Here is a 23,720-nt window from a genome sequence, read left to right on the forward strand (position 1 = left end):
ACATCCCTTATAAATTTTATTAACACATCTGTCAAATCTTTGCTCGTTCAGCAGTCACAGCGCCAAGTGAAAAGGAATTACAAGTTTGTTTGTTTTTGATTTTGCAGAGATCGTAACTACGATATTTTATATATATATATTGCATTTGGTCTTACATTTTTATTCGGTATTATATTTGTGATTTGTGCATTTCAAGATCATCCACACAGAGAACTAAAGTTGTCTACTTCTCGCGAAAATATTTATCCATGAATCTCAATAAATATAGAAAAAAGGAATGTGAATGGAGCCAACAAAAGATTCAAGATATCTAAGTAACAATATCCGAAAAATATAGTTATGACCGAAGATAACTCGTATGTATACTAAATACATTTGCAGCGTTACCTTTGTTGTGATCAGATTTAATAATGTTGATAGCGCTTGGTCATTTGTGCATTTTTTTAAAGAAAGCATTTGGTTCTTTGAACATTGTATTTGCTATTTATACCTTGCCGTACTCTTCCAATCCAAACCAATCAAACTCATCGTACCAACTTGACCTCTGATAGTTATCATCCTGTAATTGCGGATCAAATGAGTGACTTTATTGATAAACTGAATTGACAACACTAGTAACTTGAACTACATTTCTTGTTGCACTCAGTACACTCGTGCTGCTGTTTGATACAAAGGAAGACTTTCTTTGTTCTCTTTTCAATAAATAAAACTCAAGATAGAGGACTATAGGCATTACAGATACATAATGGTACATTTGGCCAAACATAACATTTCGGTGCTCATTCATTCTGTGGCGCAGGTTTCTGTGTGCATCCGTCGACGATAATAACTCCCTATAGCCTGTTCATTTGCTCATTCTATCTGTATGTATACCCACCCCTGGTAGGGAGATTCTGCCCACCTGGCTTCACACCTCCACGACTAACCCCTGGGTGGGTGTTAAAACTATATAGGGGAGCTCAGGTGGGCCCGTAAAAAGACTAAAGACCGGTGTAACGGTATCCAAAACATAGTTATCAGAGATCACTAGCACTCCATGGAACTATACCCTTTGCTGTGTAACTAACGTTTGAGGTGAACTGATGTTAACATTACAATAGCTTCAATATGTATTTCTTTAAAGACAGTGTTTTGGTATGTTCTACGAACATTGTATTAAGTTATTTGTAAATTCTCGTCTTCTTTCAATCCAGACTGATCATACTAGCCGTACCAACCGGCAGTAGTTATAGTAATAATACAACACAGTTAATGTTTTAGATTAAACCGGCTCACTTAAGGCCTTCCTCCGAAATCGTGAAAGAAACTCCGGTGCGATACCTTTTGTGTGATCACCTGAGGAAACCGGTGTGACCACTTCTTCGGTGTTTTACATTTGAGACAATGTTTCAGAACACTCATTAACTTGTATTTGAGTGTCGATAGATATTAAGGGATGATTGATGGACACAGTAAGGCGGATCTATGTTGAATAGAACGCATTTTAATAAACGTTACTAATATAAAGCATGGGGGCATTACTGGGATAAATCTTACTATATCTGTTGTATACGGCTAGGTAGTATGATAAAGTATGATTGGTTAGTGTGATGGGGTACTAGTACTTCGCTTCAAGTAAGCAAAACAAAAGCACCGCCGATTCTGAGGTTAACAAATTGAACGTATTTAAATATTCGAAGATGCATGTAGTGCATATATTCACGTACGGTACAGGTCGGCAATCAAGCAATCAATTCTGACGTCTAATACAATACGTAAGAATATGAAATCATCAGGAGAAACATTTCGTACGATTGTAAATAAACGGAAGAAAAAAAAAGCTTGCATCGGCCGGGAATCGAACCCGGGCCTCCCGCGTGGCAGGCGAGAATTCTACCACTGAACCACCGATGCGACTTCCACGTGTTAGTACATAAAACTTCGATGCCCCATGAGTTGTATTCTATAATGATTATTCACAGTTGATTTCTTCTGACAACGTTTACAATCTCTAATCTCATTTGAATAAAAAAAAGACGAATATGCACTATTTTTTTCTTCAGTTTAATCAATAGAAGCCACCAAATCGCGCGCGATAATAACAAATAAGGAAGTCAACTCAAGTCATGAACCGGGACGAGGCGGATACAAAAGCGTTGTGTTTTAGGCTTAAAAGCGCCGCTTACATCGGCTACATATGGCGGCGAGAAGATGATCTCCAGTTAGAAGCTCATCAGGCTTAGATTCGTCAGCAGGTCGTGTAAAAGAGCACTTTAGTTTAATGTCCTATATGATCTACCAACCTGATGAAATCCTTTTCGGAACAAAACGGTCTGTTAAGGTTACGGGTCGCAGTTCAATTTAGAGCACAGTAAAACGCCGCAAGTGCGGTTTGTCTCCCTAACTTTTGCTCTCTATTGCTTGGTGATCGTTATAGCTGAGCATAGAATTTTCGAATTTTCTGAAAAGCTAGAGGTTTTATTATTTTTATGCGCGGAGCAGTTGGTCAGCAAGTGTCGCCTTCTTTGTATTAGCCTTTTTGTATCAATAGTGATGCGTTTTTTTCGCCTGATGGCTCAAATAATATCGATTTTTTTGCATTTTCAATGAATTTGCGTCATCGGATATTGTCAAATTATTATTATTTTTTTTTTAATTTACGTTTTTCACAAATAGGAAGTACTTACTTTCTTTAGCTACCATCCTGGGAAAATCCGTTTTTTTTCATAAGCAGCTTCGATCAAGAAAGCGTAAAAAACTTTCGGGTTCAAAATCAACACTTTAATGCATATTGTACCCCAAATCAAAAGACATCAGCCGATACCCACAAGTACATCGAAAGAAGTAAGGATCACCTTTGCACCGTGATGACAAGGTTTTGTGTACGTACGTTTCTTGGCGGAATTATAGTAACCTTAAGTAATCTCCAAGCAGATTCCTCCGGTGGCATAAAACAGTAGCATAAGCTGGGGAAGGAGTTTAGCCGGCAGAGGAGTAAAATTGGCCACCGCGGCTGCTTGGAGATTAACCTTAAGGCCTTCCTCCGAAATCGTGAAAGAAACTCCGGTGCGATACCTTTTGTGTGATCACCTGAGGAAACCGGTGTGACCACTTCTTCTTTGTTTCTGCCCTTCCCAGCAGAAAAGGTTGGTCTCAGTTAGCGTTACTATGCTTAAAATGGTGGGAGAAACTTTGCTGCACATTTTCGACCAAGTATTATCCCTACCAATAATGCTGAACTCATTTTGTACATGTACGACAAAAAACGACAAAACGTGGCAGCAATGACCAGGTGGCCGCTGTGCAAAGGCCGCTGATACAGTGTACATAACAACATACAGTATACCTTGCACTGACCATGGCTGTACAGTACTGTACTCCAATCCGTTGCAAAAAGTGATGGATTTCATCTTACTTTTTCTAGTCGAAAACAAAATTAAAAACCACTCGGCCATTTTGCTTGTGAATTCTTCCAGGAGGAGAAAATTTGTAACAATTAGAAATGGATATTTGCATCGGCTTTTCAGTGTAATTTATGTCTGGGACATGAGAGCAACATTGGCATTGGACTCTCTTCTTTGTAAACATGTCATGAAGTCAGCAGGATTATATCTAATACAGGTAGCCACAATTTGTCAGGAAAAATCTGATCAACCCACAGTTACCTGCCTTTCGTGATCATTGGAGTATAGTAACAAACAATTAATAAAACCTTATCTACACTTGCTTTGTTGCAAAAGACAATTGTTGAACCTTTCCTGATGACGGCATTACCCATTTTCTTTCAATCCACAGGAACAAATTTATCCTCATAACCGATTTCGAATCTATAAATTTACCGGATCGCCCCAACCTATAATAAGTATGGCGATGACAGCCGTTGAGAGCCCTGAAGTCTCTGTGAGTGGCAGGAAGTGTCCAGAAGCGCGGAAGATTCCCAGGGTGTCGTCACTGGTGCAGAAAGTAAAGAAGCTTTCCAGACAGGCGAGAGACTACCGGGTCATCCGCACCGCCTCATTGATTCTGGCATGGTTTTGTATGGTGAGCTGTTACTCGAGCAGTATTTGCAATTCCAGTTTTTTTTATAACTAAAGGTGCCACCAACACGCGCATATGCATATTTATTTGGAGACGCCGCTTACACACACACACACACACACACACACACACACACACACACACACACACACACACACACTCACACACACCATGTACACACCATGTACACACCATGTACACCATATTAACGTTACATTTTCTGTTTGTTTCATTGATCTTTTTAGTGTTTTTTTTTTCAACAATTTTACAGGGTCTGTACGTTACTATCGTGGGACCTACTATGATCGACCTGAAAGACAGGATCGGTGTCGACTACGAGGAAATCTCGCGAGTTCTCGTGTCCCACACCGTGGGGTACTTCCTGGCCACCGTGACTTGCGGCATCTTCCTGGACTTCCAGCCCAAGTTCGCCTACGGGGTGCTGGGATCTGCCTTCTTTCTCGCGGGGGTGGGGACGGCGGGGACACCCTTCACCACCTCCCTCGGGGGACTGGGCTTCCTTCAGCACCTGGCGGGATGGGGACACGGATTCACAGACGCCGGTACACACCATGACTACTTGCAGTCACATGGCTATTAGTCCGCCATGCTAGTGGCTTTATACACGTACAGACGCGTGCATTAGATTAGCTCTACGCCCATTTCATTAACGAAATCCCATACAGTTCAACTTTGGTTTCGATATTCCATATGGTCCAGTGGTTAGGATTCGGCACTCGCACCCCCAAGTCCAGGGTTCGACCTTTATTCCCGATGTGGGGAAGTTTTGGACATAGAGGCATATGTTCTGCTTCCATTACCATGCCCAGAACACCTACGTGCCTAACTTAATTGTTTGCTTCAACATTGATCATTTCACCCTTAATATCTAAAAGCAGAATATGATCTTTTAGTATCATTTTGTAAACTGTGACAAGATTCAATCGCATTTTTTTGCTATCCAAAAACTGTTTAGACAGTTGGAAAAAAATCTTCATTTAAAAAGTTCTTTACAATAATAATATCAGAATTTCTTGCATTTATGAATTCATTTATCCATCTATCTATCTATCTGTTTATGTATTGGATTTATTGGTAAAATGTATTTTTTTCTTTCCCAGCCGGCACGGTGGTTTGTGCGCGATTGTGGGGAGACAAGGCATCTGCACCTATACACGCAATGCACGCTGGGTATCCAATCGCTGCCTTCATCGTCCCGCTGATCGTCATCCCCTTCCGTCTCCGGACCGCCCAGCGGCAGTCAACGGTACTACAGCCCCTCCTCTCACCGTGGAAGAGGCTTGGAGACTGTCTAAGATACAGTGGCCGTACGTCGGCGTGTCCGTAGCTCAGTTCACCATATGTATCTTATTCGTCTTTTACCAGTACAAGGAGTTAGTCAGTGATTACAAAAGTAAGACGAACACGGCCCCAAAATCGTTCTCTGCCTTTCTCTCTCCTGGTCGCTTCCTGAAAGGAAAAAGCAAGAAAGCACTTTTCCTACTGTTCTTGCTTTTTCTGTACTATGTTGTTCTTAAGTTGGGTCAGAATGCCTTTATTCAGTACATGGTGTCCTACATGGTGGAGACCAACATGTTCAGCAAGCCGGGCGCCAGTGTAGTCTACTCCGGCTATTGGATCAGTTACGCCTCCATGCGGTGCGTGTCTATTGCTGCAGCAGCCTTCGTGCCCATCCGCATCATGTTGCTCTCAGAAATCATCGTTCTTTTCATTTCCGGCATTATGGTTGCCGTCTGGGGTGCGACCGATAAGACCGTATTCTGGGTTTTTACTTGTATCCTGGGTCTTTGTACGTCCCCTATTTTTCCTGGAGGCACTGCTTGGGCCAACAGGTATCTGGACGCCTCCTCTATTGTGTTTGCTATCTGTATTGTTGGGGCATCGGTAGGAGGCACGGCTTCCAGCTACATTACTGGTTACCTGTTTGAGTACGTGGGTCCTCGGTCAATGCTGTATTTCTTCATGGGTTGCGGCTGCGCTCTCTTGCCCACGTTTGTTGTTATGCAGATCACAGTATCTTCGCTTACCGCAAAACGGTCTGACATGGAATTGGAAACTCGACAAAGCAAGGGTTTAGAGATCATAGATGATCATGAGGAATGTAAAACGATACTTATCCGGGAATGAGACGAACTGAAAAGTATCAACAAACCAACCAAGCAAGTAATCAATCAACCAAGTACTAGTAACCTACCAACAAGGCGCTGTATACAGACTACCACTCCAGGCCCTTGCGATTTAGCCCAGCCTATATATTGTAAGCTCATCGCTATTCAGCCCCTGGCTGCGAAGAGAGACTAGTCGGCCCAACCAACCACCAGCTTGGGTTGGAACCTACCCTCAGTATAATCAAATCTAAGGCCACAGCAAGTAAATTTTATGGATGCCATCCTCTGTAGACTGCAAAAATTATAAGATAGGGCGAAAAAAACGCCAGATGGACTGAAATTTTCAAAACAGATACCATAAACATTATAACAAGACAAAACATGACAGCACAGACAACAAATAATTCACTCCTTCATTCAAGAAGTGAACTATAGTGTAGTAAGAGTGACGCTGGTCTGTTAGACTGATATCACTTACCAATTTGGCAACTACACTCATGGCTTTCATAGTACTGCACAGTGGTAGTGTCACTTTTTAACTGCATTCTCGTTTCACCTGTGTTACCTCTACAAGTACTATCATTAGGCTACAACACAACATATTTCCATTTAAGTAATTTCTCGTCATGTTGTCTCGTTACGTTCATCGTCGTCTCAGCAGAAGAAAAATATCTTTTTAATCAGGCGAATATTAATGAGCGCGTGGATGTCATCCATAAAATTTACTTGCTGTGGCCCAGTTACAAAGTGCATAGTCTGTTATAGATACAACGCACTTGAAAAGATTTGTAAATTTGTTCACACTTGTTTCAAAAAGAGAGAAGGGACTATGTAGATTTTAGATGATATAAGATGTAACCTGTTTCACGTATACTTAAGTTATCCAACCCAATGCATTTAGCCCATGTTGGGCAGGAATATGCAATGAAGATCATTGTCATTGTCATTGTTATGTATTGTCACCTTGGGAAACCGGTATTACCGCTTCTTCAAATCTTAGTAGTCTGTCCTTTTCAGTGGAAAAGGTTTGCGTCAACCAGCGTCACTATCCAATAATGCTAATCTCTTTAGTACTATGATCTCCATCTCGTCCTCAGACATAGTCATAGATTAAACAGCGAACGAGAGAACTGGCGTTCTGCTTCTTCCGGTCGTGAAGTAGGGTGCTTCCGGTCTTTAAATCGTTCCCACTGTTAATGCGAGACTACTACAAGAGAGGATCGGAGTGGGAATTTGACCCCCTACGTCGTTTTCAACCTATAGGGCAGTATACGTAAGTAACGTTATAGTTGCGCTGACCTCGACTCTACTGTAACTCTACTCCAAGCTGCCCCTGACGATATAACTTCAGACTGGAACTTTTATTGCCATGTTGCTCTCAACCATTCTGCTGGCCCACACCTTTATTTCTGTGTGTTTCTTGGGCACCACTACTTCAAAAGACATGCGGATGGACGTCGTGTTTCCACCAGTCGTCGAACCGAGCGACTCCACCCTACCAGACGGTCACCTGTTACCACTGGGCTGCCAGAGAGAGCCGGACGGGCCCGTCAAAGAGTACGCGGAGCCCTTGACTCCGATAGAGTTCTGGAATCTTCACGCAAAATATTACGTGCCCCTTGTTTACAGGCAAGCCATAACCAAGGCCCCCGCTGTCACCAACTGGCAGAATGATGAGTACATCCGTGAGAAATACGGGGACTTAGACGTCTTGGTGGAGAAGAAAAACGAAGATCGTGGCGCTCGTCCGACGAGGATGACCCTGAGCAACTTTCTAGACAACTACCAACTCGAAGACTGGTACGTGGTGTCCTTGCTACCCGACCCCATGAGAGCAGAGATGCAGGTCCCTCGTTCGCTCCTCTGTGGGACGTTCAAGAAGAGCATCCTGGAGTCCAATCTGTGGCTGTCCGCCGGTGGAACGACGTCCCTGCTCCACTACGACGCCGACCACAACCTACACTGTCTGATATCCGGGCGGAAGGATTTCATCATGATCGATTCAAAGTACGATGACCAATTGGTCATGGCTGATAAGAGGCAGTACTCCGGATCTAGTTTCTCTCACCTGGACATGGACAGGATCGACCTCCTCGCTTACCCACAGGTGTCTGACGTCCCGTGGACCTGGGCAACTCTTCTCCCCGGGGATTGCATTTTCATCCCCTCCGGCTACTTCCACCAGGTCAGGTCCTACGGGCGCAGCGTTGCCGCGACCATCATGTGGGATCCTGTGAAAAAGTTCAACGACTCAGACTGTGCGACAGCAGACATCGACACGTACACGGCACTGAGTGACGTCCAGCTCCAGTGGACGTACAAGAAGGGGGACAAGTCCATCGACATGGGCTTCTTCAACGTGGAGATCGAGCTGAGAGAAGCCCTTCTGAACCTGATGGCACAACGGAACAGCACGAAGCTGACAAAGGAACTGTTTACTATCTTCTACGAACAAGTCGTGGTCGATGAAGACGAAGATGGTGACATAACAGAGGGGCACATGAAAGTTATCAATAAGATGTTTGGAATTCTGGACAAAAATAAGACTGGGTACCTGATGCGCCAAGAGCTGGAGAGTCTGGACATTGAGGTTCTCAAAGATGTGGCCCGTATCATAGACGAGCCGCACGGGCCTGTCAGAGAGAATGATGACGTCAACAAACGTGACGAACTTTGAAAATTTGGAGGGTTTTGGGGTTTATAGTTTGCAAATATTATGTTCATACTAGAGAGAGGAAACTTAGGTGTCTAATAACTTCGTTTTTATAGTTCGTTTTTAAATTTTTGTCCAACATCACTCTCCTCTCCTGTACTTAAGATAATAATTGTTCTTTGATCAGGTTTATGCACGATGGTGGGCGGCTACTGAATGGCAAGGAACTCCGTTTTTAAACGGGCACCTAAAATCGGCTGCTAAACTGGTTACCAGCTTCTGTTTTACTTGAAATTTCAATTATGATATCTTATGACTTTGATTTAAACAGCTTCTGTAGAATAACATGGATATCTGATGGTGATGGGATAGTGCTCAGATATAAGAAGGGACATCAGGAACTATTGTTGAAGGAACGGGAATAAAAAAGAATACAACAAGTCACTCTTCTTGTATGATATGGTCAATTTAATATGATTCCATAGATGGTATCTACTAGAGATCTCAAATGTTATGCGACGAAAGTGTGGAAAACGAACTCGAAATGAAACAATTTTATTGTGCTGGGTGCACGGTCTGAGCAAAAGCTATATACAAGTTTATGAGCTTCATACATGTATTGTGATCTAACCCATGCCTCTATGTGCACCCCTACCCACTTTCGATGTAAGATACTAAAGCACATTATCGGCTAAAAGTATGAGAACTCGAACATTTACATCAGAGTATATAGAAGTTCACTTGATTATTGTTAAACTAAATACCAACCATGAGTAGACGAAATGCCATTCAGACATCGAATATTGAAATTATAACGTAACAGTAGTCGGCTACATTAAACATCCAACTACATGATTCTGTAAGATCATAAATCAAACTGCAGAACCGGAAATGCACCGATGTATTTGTTAAACAAACGATCGAGCAATAGTCAAAATGTCTAAATCTAAGGCTAAGAACAGATTTTGATAGGCAGCTGTACAAAAGTAATGTAATGTACTCCCAAGATAGTTGAATAGATTGCTAGACAAAAAAGTTGGTAACTATTTGAAACACAACGCATTGTTTCATTTCATCTTTGGTGACTTCAAATAGGTAGACTCGGGCATATATTAAAAATACACACGCGCTCTAAGCAGCCCTGTACCAAAAGCAATGTAGCAAATTCCTTCCCGAAATCTTTCTTCAGGTTTGTAAAGAGACTTATCGCACGGCTCCACGTGATACAACAGGATTGCTTAAAGTAACATATTTTTGGTACATTTCTACTGGTGACCCCAAGGAAAGTATGTTTTCCCATGATCCTCGACGGCCTCATCTCTTGGTGGGGCGTCATCGACAACATCCTGGCCGAGTGTTCGGGCATATTGTCGAGGGATAAGTCTGCCGTGCTGAATAAAAGAGAACATGACATTTTATTTATAGAAAACTAACTAAAAAGTTAAAGAAGCTATTATGCTATGGTTACATTTGCACCGGTGCTCACAGGGGATGTGGCCCCGGTTGGGCTCTGAAGCCACAAATTTGTCCTCTCGGCGTTTTCACGATTGTGGTACGGCATCTGTTTGTCGCGTCTGTTTTGTTAATTTCAACTCCAAGTTTTAAAAGAATTCCGGGGACGAACAGTTTCCCAAGATAGTCAGGTAGCCAAAGGGTGTCCCACGGGGCCACGAAGGGGTCACGCTCGAATGTGAAAAAAAAAAAAACAAACTACCCGTTGGGGCTCCTTTTTCCAATTGTGACCGTAGCATTAGATTTTTAATCATGGTTAAAAAGATTAAAATCACTTCCACACAAAACGTTAAAAAATTGTTCTTTCAATTGAAATTCATTGAGCGGTCTTCTCTCAGCGGTCTCACCCTCTACCCCAAAGGGGGATGTTGTTGACGAAGCAGACATTTTTTGACAGCCAGGATCGACCTATTCACAAAGAAACCCATTCTCACCTGGCGGTACCTGTCAAACTCCCGCTGCTGCAGCTCGTGAGGAGTGGGCGGGTGGTGTGGCGGGGGGTACTGGTAGTTCTGGTAGGCAGGGGGGTCTTCACGATAGGGGGGTGGGGCCTGGGGCCGGTACAGTTTGGGTGGGGGAACATGGCGCTGTTGGGGAGCAATGTTGTAGTGATGGTCTTCACCAACACCCTGTAGGAACAAGAAGTATGGGCAAATCTGTTAGTTTTTGCGTATTGGAGCAGGCAGATCAGGATTTAAAGATTTCCTTTGTCTCTCTTTGAATGAAACAGACAGCATTTAAACGTACTGCTCCCAAGCAAGAGGTGAGCAACCAAGGTCTCCAACACCAACATTTGCGATGCTGTACTTCATAAGATATGGCTTGTCGCTGGCGACGCTGCATTGTGTCTTCGTGTGGGTATTGCTACAACGGCCAGTCAAAACGGACAGAATCTATAATACCTGTGGCATTTGTCCCAACTGACGCTGCAGTCGTTCCTTGTCCGATCTCTCTCTCCTGAAATCTTCTTCGTACACACGGGCCTGTAGACAAACATTATAGATTAAACATTTCATTTTTCATATCAGACTCTATTTCTGCCAGGAATGCAACTTATAAAAATATAGTTGCTGTATACTCCTAACAACGAGGGCAAAATATAGAATACATTAAGTGTCTGTATAAATTTGCACAAGTTCGTAATTTAAAAACTTTATATAGCCATGTTTGGCAAAGCCCAAGTGAGACAAACCTGTTGGGTAAGAGTGTCCACGTGCATCCTGAGGGCGGCAATTTCGTCTTTCAGCGTATCCTTCTCTCCCTGCATCCTCTCCCTGTCCCGGCGTTCCATCTCAAAATCCTCGCGAAAGGTCGCCACCTGAGCCCGAAGAACTTCAACCTCCGTCCGGAGTTGTTCAGCGGATTGGGGTTGAGCCGGTTGGCTCGGTGGCTGGGCGGGACGAGCCGGGGCCTGCTGCCGCTCTGCCGCTTGGACAGCTGGAGGATTCAGGACGGCAATGCTGGAAGCCTCACCGAGAGCCTGTTTTGGAATTAACATTACACTTTTACATAATCGTTCAGGTGAGAACCACTAAAATAATCATTGGCGGTAGCACTCATAATTCATTGTACCAAATTGCTCCCTAAAGGCAAGTCATTCCAAAGATAGAAGAATGTCGTGGCCCATTTGGACTTGCAGATATTTTTAAAAAACTTATACCTCGGAAAAATAAGAAATGTAAAATGCCTGAAAAATGAAGACTTGTATCAATCTTTTGGCAAAACCATTTAGATGTGATCTGGCCAGTCTCTACATTGGCACACCCAAAGACAAATCAATGCAATGGAATGCTTTAAGCTTAAGTACCTCATTCAGTCTCCTGATCTCTGCCTCCAGGTTGCCCCGCTGCCGCATCATGTCTGTGATCTGGTTCTCCAGGAGAGTCACCCGGGCGGACACGGTGTCCCCGCGCTGCTTCTCCTGCTGAAGATCTAACACAGCCTTGTCTTTCGCTCTCTGTGGACGATAGTTAGTCCCGTATGAATAGTTTATTCTGGATATGGCCGTCGTCAATCTTGTCATATGTTATTAATATAGGAGAGCGAGAAGCACAAGCATGAGTGAAGACTGAAAGCCCACAGGCAGATGCCTTCATCCCGAAGATGGTATCCAGGTTATGCCATAGACGATACTACATGCCTGATGTCAATTAGATTAGTTTTACCATGACCAATATTGACCGACGGGGGCATGTATGTAGATATTTCACAGTTTTTGTCAAATAATTTAAAAATATAAATTTGTAGGATGCAAAACACAATCACCTCTTCTTCTTCAATGCGCTTCTTGGCCGACACCAGCATACTGTCGATGTCTCTCTGTCTCTTCTCCTCGGCGTTGACGAGTTCAGCATTCTGCCGCCTCGTCTCTTCCTGCCTTGTCTCCATCTCACGAACCTTCTGCCCCATGTCTGCCTTCATGGCCTTGTATTGGACGTCCCACTGCTTGTTCACTTCTAGAATCTGGACGGCACAACAGTGGTGCTGGTATCACAAACTTATGCAGCTAATGAGCTCGCGCTAAATGCTGATTAGCTCTCTAGATGTCGGAACGCGCACTGAAGTTGGTGGGGACCCCCGCTGACACGAATACTGCTGACTTGTCGGAGAAATTTTGCTTGCCATGGACTACTGGACTACGACAATAAAAATTACATCTAGACACCAAAAGACTGTCAACCATCTAGGCATAGGCTCCGCAGAACTCCGGAAAAAGTCTAGATCGTTATTCAGGGTATGGTCACACATGGTGGGTTCCCTGGCGACTTTTTGCCGTCGAAAACCACTTGCTCCTGGAATGTCCACATCTTGACCACATGACGACCCCCAGACATTCCATAGGTAAGGCCCCATGCTCGCCTTCCCAGATTCCCACGCTAGGAAGACTCCTATCATCTGGAATGCCGGGGCTTGTCTTAAAACCAGAGCTGGAATCTAACATCTAATCTAACTACGTCTGGAGCTGGTTACCGCCAAATGGCGTTATCTTGGCCCCATGACGACTTGGCCCCCTTTCCCACGCTAGGGAGACTCATAGGGGGCCTTTCGTCTGGATTGCCGGGGCTTATCTTATTAGAGCCAGAGCTGGAATCTAACTACATCTGGAGCTGGTTACCGCCAAATGGCGTCATAGGACTGATCTATCTTCTTTCACAAAACTTACCTCTTTTTTCTGACCTTCTAGTTCTTCGATCCTCTTTCTCAGCTCAGCGACGAGTGGAGCCTGATCAGTCGAACCCACCGATGACTTGACGGGAACGGCGCACATTTTGGACTGCTCTGGTTCTGAACGCTACAGAGAAGAAACGTGAATGATACCATTTAGAATCACAGTTCTAATATCTACGTCTATAAGACCTGCTCCAGCAAGCGGTCTGTAACATTCATCGTGCGGTGAATTTACAACAGAAAATTGACGGAATTCTTGGGACAGCTGTACGTGGTTATGTCGTATAAACTTCAGCTGCCCTGCGACGAAAAGGGTTGTCTTTCCCGACGGACGACGACACTCACTCCCTGAACATCTTAAAACAAAAATGTTTTCTCGTATTGGGAGCCCCTCGCACGTCATTACCAATTTGCAACCAACTTCCCCGATCGGCTATTTCCATCTTCCATTTCCTGACCAATGAGAAAACTTCCTCCAAGCCTAGTGTTGTTAGCCTCTGTCATTGGTTTTTCTTCTATTTCCTGACCAATGGGAACCTTCCTCTAATGCCAGTGTTGTCAGACTCTGTCATTGGTCTTTCTTCTGTTTCCTCACCAATGGGAGCCGTTCTTCAAATTTCTGACCGGGTTTCCGGAATCGATGGAGTGGGCTGGTGGGCTGGGCTATTGTCCCCTTTTCGGGGCCCTACTGACTTCTAGCCGGTGGGAGACCCAGTGATGAATATCTTTGTCCTCCAGCACTAATGTATGGTGGTTAATCACATGAAGACTTAAGGTTTGAAACGTTGGTAACTGAATTTTGAAGTGATAATTCTAGTAGAGAATCTACCATGTTTCGCATTGGAAAGTCAATTTGGTACCCCCCCCCCAAAAAAAAAAGGCCATTTGGGTAGGACGGAAAAGGGAAATGGGAAGCGTTAATTACCATGAGGTGTTTTACTGACGACACTTGTACTAGGTACCGCGGTAGGTATCAGGCAAACATTGCTGGAAGCAAAGTTGCTATTTTGGTCACTGACTCATCGGGGTATTAACCAGCGTAAGCAAGCCAAAGACAAAGGAAAATATCATAAACGTCTTACGTTCAACCAGGGCATGCAAACTCTTGAAACTAAGACCCGGATAAAATAATCTCTGTGGGTTTGAGCGCCTTTACACATGCTTAAACTTTACATATCTGATTTTGTGCAAAAGTCAAAGACAAAAGTCAACGTCCTTTAAGTTGTTGGAGCACCATATGGGGGGTTTTAGAAAGGATACCTATTTGTGTATGATGACTTCAGGGATTTTCCATGTTGATGGGGATTCCCGTGAAACGTCTTACAACAACTGAGACGACATTTGCGCGATCGCGACAACTGCAGCTGTAACTAACATATCGTTTGCGTCCACAACTTGAAGCAGTGGATTTGCGTCGATTTTCCCGTGTGTTTTCTCCTGGACTGAGTCTTGTAGGCTGTACGCCTATGACATGTTTTCTTTGACTCGCGGAGTGTTCTTACTACCAGAGGCTAGGGGAAGGAGTGGTGGTGCTAACGCGCACAGGAACGACCGATACACCGGCATGTCGTTGACTGGGGCGATCGGGCTGAAACCCGCCGCGTTGGTATGTCAGCACTTCCCGCCAAAACTCTCGAGCAGGACACGTCGCCGAGAAAGACAGCCCATATGGTGACTAGCAGCGCGTTGTTAGCCGTACCTGCCGACGACTCGACAGAAACCCCGCACATCGTCGACTGTTCTCACTTCGAATGTTCTGCCGAGAAAACTATCTAGAGTGATTAAAGCCATGAATCACAGTGTGCTTCACCAATACTTCGTGTTGGACAAAGACGTCTACAAACAAAGACGAATGGTCTGCAGAACTGACTAACAACTTTTCCCAGGGGAACACCCTTTGTCATGTTGGCCCACAAGAGACAGCGCCATGCCACACTTGACCATGGTTACCAAGGACATTATTCTTTAAAATAACGTCTTCGATGTAATAACCGACAAAGGATTCGCGTTCAAAACTTGAAGCAGCTGAGTTGTCTGGATTTTTACAAGATCTACTCTGGACTGAGTCCAGACAATGCGCCTTAGATAATTTTTTCTGGACTCAACTAAATCAAAACCCACGTGGCAGTTTTTTTTACCTTCCGGGTGCCTTTTTCAAGACTACATTTTCGTCTCAGCCTATCCTTGAGACAAGCAGGAGTTATAAGAACATGTTCAACAGCTGCTGTAGGTGGGTTCTAGGTATTCATATGTACGTGAGGTATCGATGTCTCTGGCATGTACCGAATTTTAGCTTCGTCCAAAGGAACGTTGGTAGTGATTTCTTTTGGCGCAATGCCACCTTTGTCTTCATGTAGGTACAAGTGCGCAATTTTCGAGATATACACTGTCACTGTTGCTATCGACCAACTTGCTGACAATTCGAGCTGTATATCAAACTATAGGAAGTTAATCGTTGTCATTTTTTTCTAACAGACGCAGCCTCACACATTTTCCAGCACGTCTCCAGCATTTTGCTATATGTAGTTTGGAACAAAAGAACGACATCTTGTTTTTAGGAACACCACGTTTTGCTTTGCGTCGTCGTCTTAAAGGTAGTTTTGCCTACTTTCCTATGGACGAAGCCTGCCATATCAGTGACATTTCACCTTACCTTCACGCGAAAATCATCAGCAAAATGCACGTTTTGACGTTCACATTTATCACAAAAAGTACGGATTATCTCATTAATATGTACACGCTCTTTGTCATGTCACTACCGCACATATGACGATTAAGCAAATCAGTGCAAACTTACGACGTTGCCAACTTGATGTTCTCGGCAAAGAGCCTCAGTTAAAGATTCGAACTCCTCAATAGGATGACAAAGCGGCCCATGGCGACAATAAAAGCCGTCCATGTCCTGTATATCTGGAGAGCTTTCTAACCTTTTCTACCAAACAACATCGTGGCTTAAAAATAAGGCGGGGCTTCCCCGGTCTCATTAGTTTATACTTCAACGCGAACCAATGGTGTGTTCGCAAAAGGTCATACCGAAACAATATGCAAAGTAAAGGGGTCGACGTGCAATTTATTGTGCATTTCTTCTTTTGACTTCTTCAACATAAACAAAGGTGAGATATTGTTGTTTTAAGACGTATTCGGCGAACAGGTGTCGTCAAATGCATGGTTTTGGCAAATTTACTTCTTTTCCTTTCGATATCCAGTCTACTGCGCAAAGCTATCCCGCGTAAGGCATGCGTGTAGGCCACGGGATAGGGTACAAAGACATGCAAGGAGTATCTCAGATGGCCAACCCGCTCGTAGGCAGAAAGTAACGTTCTTATACCGACAAGGCTTCCTGTGGACATGGCAGTATCGGTGTTGCGCTAAAATCTCCCTACACGGAATTTTTGGAACTAGGTCAGAATAGTTCCCAGCTACTCAACCGTTGTTTTTATTTGATATTTCGGCATTTCTGTAGTTCAGCATGCTCGCACAACACTCTTTCTGTTCATTTTGATGAAAATATTCCAACATTCTTTTTCATAGCAAGACAGTTTTCTGCTCTACCTAGACAAATAAATGGTTCTCATTCCATATGGTTCTCTCTCGATCATCGTCATGCCAATATGAAACCAATTTTGAAGTTAGACAAGAGGAGCCTGAAACTGCTCTGACATCGGTTTGAATCAAACTCCACATGTTTGTACTTAGATTGACCATCTAGAGTCATTTCTGAGAAATCCACACGCATGCATGGCTGACAAGTACCAAGCACGGCTGACCAATACCCCGCAGACTGCACATAAAGTTGAAAGGAAGAAATTAGTTATTTATTCACCTGGAAGAATGTAACATCATTGCTATTTCCGTGAGAGACGTGTTGTCCTCAAAAATAACACCCTAACCTATATACTAGTAAACCGGAACATAGTGTTCTAGATACAAATGTAGGAATACAGAGGAGAGGGCAAAAGGTATAACCGTCGGCCACAACAACTCTCGGTGCCTGTCTTCACTATCCATGAAGTATCCTGCTCTCATCTATATTCTACATCATACATGTGGCTTACCCTCACCTGTGTGTCTGATAGGTCAGCGGAAGTGACCATCTCGATGGGAGAGAAGCCCCGGCCCAGGCTGTCCTGTGTGGCCTGGAGGTGACTGATTTCCTGCTTCAACAAGTAGTTCAGCGCCTTCAGATCTTCGTTCTGTTTTCTGTGATCAAATAGGCATCTTTGAATATCATTACAACCAAACATGTTTTGATAATGTTATTTCTGTTTTATGTTGGTCACATTGACATGAAACCTAGGCTTGAACATATATCCCAGTGCATGTACTTTTAATAACTGTTCTTCTTTTTTACACAATTAGTACAAACCTGAGCTCTACAATCAAAGCATCTTTTCCCTCCTGTGTGGCGGCGAATTCAGCCTTCAGTCTTTCATTCTCCTCGGACATGCTCTGGATAAGGGCCTGAAATAATGCAATTTCGACAATTCAACTTGATGTTAGAATGAAATCGTCTGAAGTGCAAACAACGTTCTATTTTTTGTTGTTGTTGTAAACAACAGACTTTCGGTTTCACACCATAAAAGACCTACCTTAAGTTGAATTCTAAAATAATTTTTTTAAAGCATGTATTCAAATATTATACAATGATCTCTAAAAGTTTTAGTTATATATAGTGTTCTTTTACCAATCGCTGCTACTGGTGGGTACAACCTAATGAGAAAATTTTAATGTACGAAAGTGGGTACTCTCGTTCCCCACCTCCTGTATGTTGTAAGCGCGCTCTCTCCTCATGACGTCGACGGCGAACCGCGCCAGTGTGCCGGCCACGCCCGACCGGTCACTCCCGGCCCCCAGCGCCGCCTCCAGGTCAAGTACCTGTCGCGACAACACCGGGCTGTCCTCCCGCAACGGGGCTGTGATGTCCTGGAGAAAGGAACAGAAAGCTTTCCATATTGATGTCGATACTAAATACTTGCAGTAAAGGGCGACGAAATACTCTTCCATATATTGCTACGGTAGCTTTACAACCGCCAATTCTATCACTGTCGGAACTTTTTCATGTGCAGTTCTAATGTTTATTGCGATAAGACGCGGATATGATTTTGTTACATTCAACAGCTGATCAACCGATAGTTCGTGGTAAAACAAACCATTTATTATGAAATGATAAAGAGTTTTCTGCATTTATGTGTTCTAATGCGCAAAGGTTGTGGTACCGAAACAAGCTGATGGATAAAACAATGCAAGTAGTAAGTCCTGTTGTTACATATCTTAATACGTTAAAGCAGGGCACATATATAGTTTCTACTCGACGAATACAACTGTATAAATAGAACACAGTTTAACATACTGGCGACATGGCTATATAGCTATAGTTAGAACTCCACTATTACCTCAGTCCATGGATATACATCGCATATGATTTTCTTTCTATAGTACTACAAGAACCGTGCATTTTCTTAAGGCAGTCTTTTTACACAAACAATGTGTCTTTCTGTACATGAGTCTATTTATTTTTCAAGTACTACAGTGAGTTAATGATATAACAAACCGCTCTCAGCTCGGGTTCCCAGCTAAGCGTCCCCTTGGATGACATGGTCAGTTCACTACTCTCCTCTGAGGACACAAACACGAACTCCTGGTTTGGGTCTGTCTCTTCGGCCACCGACTCTTCCTTGGTCTCGGTCTCAGTCTCTTTAACGGATTCGGATTTCACAGCTTCTTCTGTCTGTGGTGATTTTGTGTCAGGACTCTTTCCACCTTCCTCTGAGGTTTCCGGCTTGGTGTCCTCGCGAGTTTCGGGAGTGTGTTCGCCCGACGACTCGCCGTTGGATCTCAGTGACAGTTTCGATCTGAGTTCGTCGACCTGGTTTCGTAGTCCGTTTGCCTCGCATTTTGTGTCATGTAGGATTTCACCTGTTTTAGAGTATAAAGTTTCTAATTCGTATCAATTGCCCCGAAACTATTGAGTATGCTAATGTTAAGTACCAGGCTGAAGTTACACTCCAACCGCTAGATGACGCTTTTGATGCCAAATGCATATGAGTCATTGGAAATTCCCTTGTCGCATGGGAAGCACCGAACGTTCAGAAAGAAAACAAGTATTTGGGTGTGGTTGTGCAACGCCTTGGAAGTTTGAAAACATGACCAATTTTGCTTTCCTTATTATTTTCGGAAAAAAATGAAGCATTCGGGATCAAATTTGCTTAGTTTCTGTTGAGTCCATAATTCACACAGACGACATAAGACACAAAGCATTCCTCATATCTTATCACGATGTATACATAGTTTACGTAATTTGACTCCTATGCTATCTTCATGTATTTGTCGTTCCATTGTTTCCTTATTCTGCATTTTACATAGTGATAGTAAACAATGGGCGCCTTGTCATTTCATCGAATCATCGAAGGCATCATATCAGGAATATATTCTAGAACTCTTCAGAACTCATCATCCTTTCTACGATCAAAAGAAGTGCTCCAGCCGTCAACTATATTGTTTTAACGTACAAAAACTAAATTGTTTGAGCATGCATGTACAATATTCCCTATAAGCTCCAAGCAGATGTTAGTAGACAGAAAGTTCTTTGGCACACAACTTTATTAGTGCCAGTAACGTACGTACTACTACAGTGTACAGCGTCAATATTACTTACCCAACACTTGAACACCCTGTACCCGCGACAGTAACCGCTCGTTCTCTTCGCGGAGCCTCTCGTTTTCTTTCCTCAGCCGCTGGGCTTCGGGGTCGTAAGAGGGGGGTGGGGGGTCCGTCCCGGGGGGTGGGGTCGTCTTCGTCTCCGTCGCCATTTTCAAGAAGGGGCCTCACCTCAAATACACACCTGAGAGAGTGTTCTTTGTAAGTAACAACTTATGTTTTACTGAAGGAAAAACGCGCATCCAAGCATTTTGAAACTTATGAAAGCGACAAGGACATTTGCCTGCTCCTTAAGAGACCTATATATGAAGACTTTTCCGGATAGTTATAGAATTATGACGTACGCCAAACTTACCCTCACTATTGCTCGTAAATTTTGATAACTTCCTACGTAACACTTCCAAGTGAACGTGACAATAACAAGTAAAACACGGCCTGGGACACCAAAGAGATACGCAACAAAGATTTTGGGCTATTCCAATGATCAACACAATGGCGACTGAACACGGGACTCGACACGCTTCAAAATAGCATGTTCATTCTGTTGTTTCTACGTACACGTGTGCTCTGCGTTCCAATTCTGAGTACAACAGGTTTTTAAGACAGTAGACGCGTTAAAACTTCTAAGAAGCCGGAACCCGGAAGTGAGCAGGAGCGCAAATACGCAGACTTCCGACAGACGAGGGAACTGGGTGCACATAGGAAAACCCCCACAAGAATGATAAGGGCAATTTTTAGGCACAGACTGACGGCGAAATCATCGGGAAACCTTCGGCGTTTGTGTTCACTCGAAATCATAAACAGCCGTTAAAAGATAAGAGCGACTATTGGCTACTCCTAAATTCAAACTGAATATACAAACAGGTGTGTAACGCGAACGTTAGTAGCTAGATCCGGCTGGCTGAACAGTCCAATCAATAGTTTGGACACACGAAATAAACTCCTCGGATGTGTTTGAAACACGCGTGACAATCACAGAGACATATTACTGCTTTATGATTTTGTTGCACATCGTCATGTGATGTGCGCTCAAAAATGAGTTTCAACAGAAGTATGACTAGCACAGCACCAAATAGGTTGCACAACAGCATGACGCATTGCACCTTCATTATTTCCAACGTAGGCTGCAAATCATTACGTATTACGTTTCTACTATTTGCAGAACAAGTATGCATTTTTTTGTTTGCTGTTAATGAAACTACAAGGAGAACACTGCATTGTCTACTTTGATGTGCAACAGGTGACTCATTTCCTCCTAGAGGGGTGACGCCATTGGTTTTCCCCTACCGCACACAGGGCCGCTTTACTGCACTTTACAGTGTCCTTCCGCACTATACAAACCGATCACCATTCGCTCTCACTCTTATTTGATACCAACCGTGCCATAGCGCGGATCGTCCTAGGTGTCTTCATACAGCATTTATTCCGTTATTGAATGTCTAACCTTTAAAACAGAGAACTTATACCTCCAGTACACACAAAAATGCTCTAATTTGACCGACTAGAAGCCAGATAAACGGCAAAATACGTACCTCTCCGCTCATGTTCGAAACTGCGTACCACCTTGGACAACGCAGGGCGAGAATGGCAGACTGCGCTGGCGGAGGGATACATGCGTCGACCCAGTAACGCCCTGATGGCCCGAGTTTCGGGGATTCCCCTTGGCCGTTCCCATTCTATATAAGGGATCCTTGAATACAAAATCCTATATTTCACATGGTAAAATAGGTCTGTTTGAATAAAAAATCCTCACATTGAATGAATAGGTATTATTTCGTAAATTCACAGTCATTTTCACAGCATAGTTCGTCTGATTTCGGTGATCAGATTGAACAAGCTAAACGTCAATTGACCCAATAAAGCATGGAGTAATCTGATCCGGACTACTTCCCGTTCCCGGTAATACCCGACGCCACGAAGGCAGTTTGGACTTTTTGTGCAGTACAACTGAACTGAGACTTGTATTGCACTCAAAACAACAGCCTCGAGGCAATGGTGATGACAGTGCTTTTGAAACTACTCACAAAATTCCCCTCTTGTACGGTTGGCTACTTTTTTTGGATAAAAGAAGGGTTACAATCCGGCTAATGTTTTGACGTCTTTTCAGGTGCTTTAATTGGGTATTTTGCAGGTGTCATATATATATATATGGGCCTTACAGATATCAAGCGGCAATTAAGTTCCATTCTGATGACCCATTATCAGCGAAACCAAACAAACTAGAGCAGGATTCCTCAACCAAATAATCTTTAAAATGCACTTCACTGTCTTTTTCTAGTTTCACATGCCGATGAGGTCAGTTCCGCATATATAGCTGACCTCTCCTTTTGCTTACGGAGACAGAGGAACCGACACAGTATGGGGATATAGCCTACGTAATGTCCGTTTCTGCTTTATATCGATATCATACCTTATTCAGATAATCCACGCTGGAGATAAAGAAGTATAAAACTCTCGACGACATCATACACGCACGCGTATACGATACTTAAAAGTTCAATGCTACGCATGCTCGACCTTGGTTGTAATACAACTGCAAAAGAAGGAGGCCTTCATACGTCATGTACTGCCCTGGATATCAGAGTACAACTTAGCCGGCTAAGGGAGTTTACGCCTTCACGCAGTCGTATCTCCCCGGGCCGGCTAAAGTCGGTTTACGGGGCTATGTTGCTAGCGGCCCGGGAAAGAACCGTAGCCGCGAGCGCTGTTCTCTGGATACCAGGGTAGTCATATGTACATGAAAGTACGCTGAACACTGCGAGGACCGCATTGCACTACCGTACCGTACCGCCCGGGCGGAAACGTGATTCACGCTTTTCGAGGAAGTAAATGGTGCAATAAAAGTCCCCACCAACCCCCGCAGGAAGTTTGGACCCAAAACAAACTGGCTTCATTCGCGTTGGGACAGTACAGGGTCTGATCAAAGAGGTTTAACATGACATGTATTTGGCAGACACTGTAACACTGCAAACGTACGGCCCCGGCCGCATACAACTAGCATTAACCACGCTCCCACAGGTAACAAACAAGCCAAGCAAGTGCGTCAATGTGTGGGTTGGTATGCGTTAACATAGGCATAACAGTGGATACAAGTACAGTATATAACTGCATGTAGTGTATAACTGCGTGGTTGAAACACCAACGTTTTTCCTACCCCACCCAGAAATGTGTTTTATAGCACAATTGTTATTCTTAAAGAAGACATACAACCTTAGAAGTTGGCTATTAAAAGGTTATTAGCACTACATTACAACGCTGCGCGTGAATATTGGCACAGATCCAAAATTTTGAAGGAAGTAGTCCGCGACCGCAATGCAAACTGCTAAAGTTAGTCCCGTGGGATTTAGAAAAAGACGTGATATGATGGAATCCTATTTCGAGACGTCAGAGGACAGACGCATAACAGGCAACAGTTTGACAACAATTATTCCCATCTAGATATAATATCTGTGCGATATTATTCCCATCATTATGACGTGTTGCTGATGATTAACACTGGATTCTGTACAAAATGCGCAAATATACATGTGCCCAGTTAGAGAACTTGCCTCCATCTTTGCTCACAATTGTTACCACACCCTTTA

The 23,720-nt window shown here is 43.6% G+C and overlaps 3 protein-coding genes and 1 non-coding gene across 4 annotated transcripts; 2 read left to right on the forward strand and 2 right to left on the reverse strand.

The window, feature by feature from the left end:
• Positions 1 to 1,822: 1,822 nt before the first annotated feature.
• On the reverse strand, positions 1,823 to 1,893 carry Trnag-gcc. Its single transcript has one exon. It is a non-coding gene; the product is annotated as a tRNA-Gly (tRNA).
• Positions 1,894 to 3,781: 1,888 nt separating this feature from the next.
• Positions 3,782 to 5,390, forward strand: LOC118411545 (sodium-dependent glucose transporter 1-like). The gene is made up of 3 exons (XM_035813896.1): positions 3,782 to 4,020; positions 4,289 to 4,580; positions 5,139 to 5,390. Exons 1-3 carry the CDS (start codon positions 3,844 to 3,846, stop codon positions 5,363 to 5,365), a joined length of 696 nt encoding a protein of 231 aa, XP_035669789.1. The 5' UTR covers positions 3,782 to 3,843; the 3' UTR covers positions 5,366 to 5,390.
• Positions 5,391 to 7,590: 2,200 nt separating this feature from the next.
• On the forward strand, positions 7,591 to 8,823 carry LOC118411794. Its single transcript, XM_035814281.1, has one exon. The coding sequence runs from the start codon at positions 7,591 to 7,593 to the stop codon at positions 8,821 to 8,823; it is 1,233 nt and encodes a 410-aa protein (XP_035670174.1).
• A 426-nt stretch (positions 8,824 to 9,249) lies between these two features.
• LOC118411540 (TNFAIP3-interacting protein 1-like) lies at positions 9,250 to 21,818 on the reverse strand. The gene is made up of 13 exons (XM_035813868.1): positions 21,669 to 21,818; positions 20,135 to 20,320; positions 19,031 to 19,395; positions 18,238 to 18,402; positions 17,846 to 17,940; positions 17,541 to 17,679; positions 13,475 to 13,603; positions 12,577 to 12,774; positions 12,119 to 12,268; positions 11,504 to 11,791; positions 11,214 to 11,294; positions 10,746 to 10,940; positions 9,250 to 10,190 (listed from the first exon to the last, which is right to left on the reverse strand). The coding sequence occupies exons 2-13, from the start codon at positions 20,286 to 20,288 to the stop codon at positions 10,065 to 10,067; spliced, it is 2,085 nt and encodes a 694-aa protein (XP_035669761.1). The 5' UTR covers positions 20,289 to 20,320; positions 21,669 to 21,818; the 3' UTR covers positions 9,250 to 10,064.
• Positions 21,819 to 23,720: the final 1,902 nt, after the last annotated feature.

This window comes from Branchiostoma floridae, chromosome 3, assembly GCF_000003815.2.
Source record: "Branchiostoma floridae strain S238N-H82 chromosome 3, Bfl_VNyyK, whole genome shotgun sequence".
In the NCBI taxonomy this organism is placed as follows: domain Eukaryota; kingdom Metazoa; phylum Chordata; class Leptocardii; order Amphioxiformes; family Branchiostomatidae; genus Branchiostoma; species Branchiostoma floridae.

Coding starts and splice junctions, on each gene's coding strand:
- LOC118411545 (XM_035813896.1), top strand. CDS start 3,844: ATGGCGATGACAGCCGTTGAGAGCCCTGAAGTCTCTGTGAGTGGCAGG. Junction 4,021..4,288: donor TTCTGGCATGGTTTTGTATG/GTGAGCTGTTAC, acceptor ACAATTTTACAG/GGTCTGTACGTTACTATCGT. Junction 4,581..5,138: donor ACACGGATTCACAGACGCCG/GTACACACCATG, acceptor TTTCTTTCCCAG/CCGGCACGGTGGTTTGTGCG.
- LOC118411794 (XM_035814281.1), top strand. CDS start 7,591: ATGCGGATGGACGTCGTGTTTCCACCAGTCGTCGAACCGAGCGACTCC.
- LOC118411540 (XM_035813868.1), bottom strand. CDS start 20,288: ATGGCGACGGAGACGAAGACGACCCCACCCCCCGGGACGGACCCCCCA. Junction 19,396..20,134: donor ACAGGGTGTTCAAGTGTTGG/GTAAGTAATATT, acceptor ACTCTAAAACAG/GTGAAATCCTACATGACACA. Junction 17,680..17,845: donor GCTTTGATTGTAGAGCTCAG/GTTTGTACTAAT, acceptor ATTTGATCACAG/AAAACAGAACGAAGATCTGA.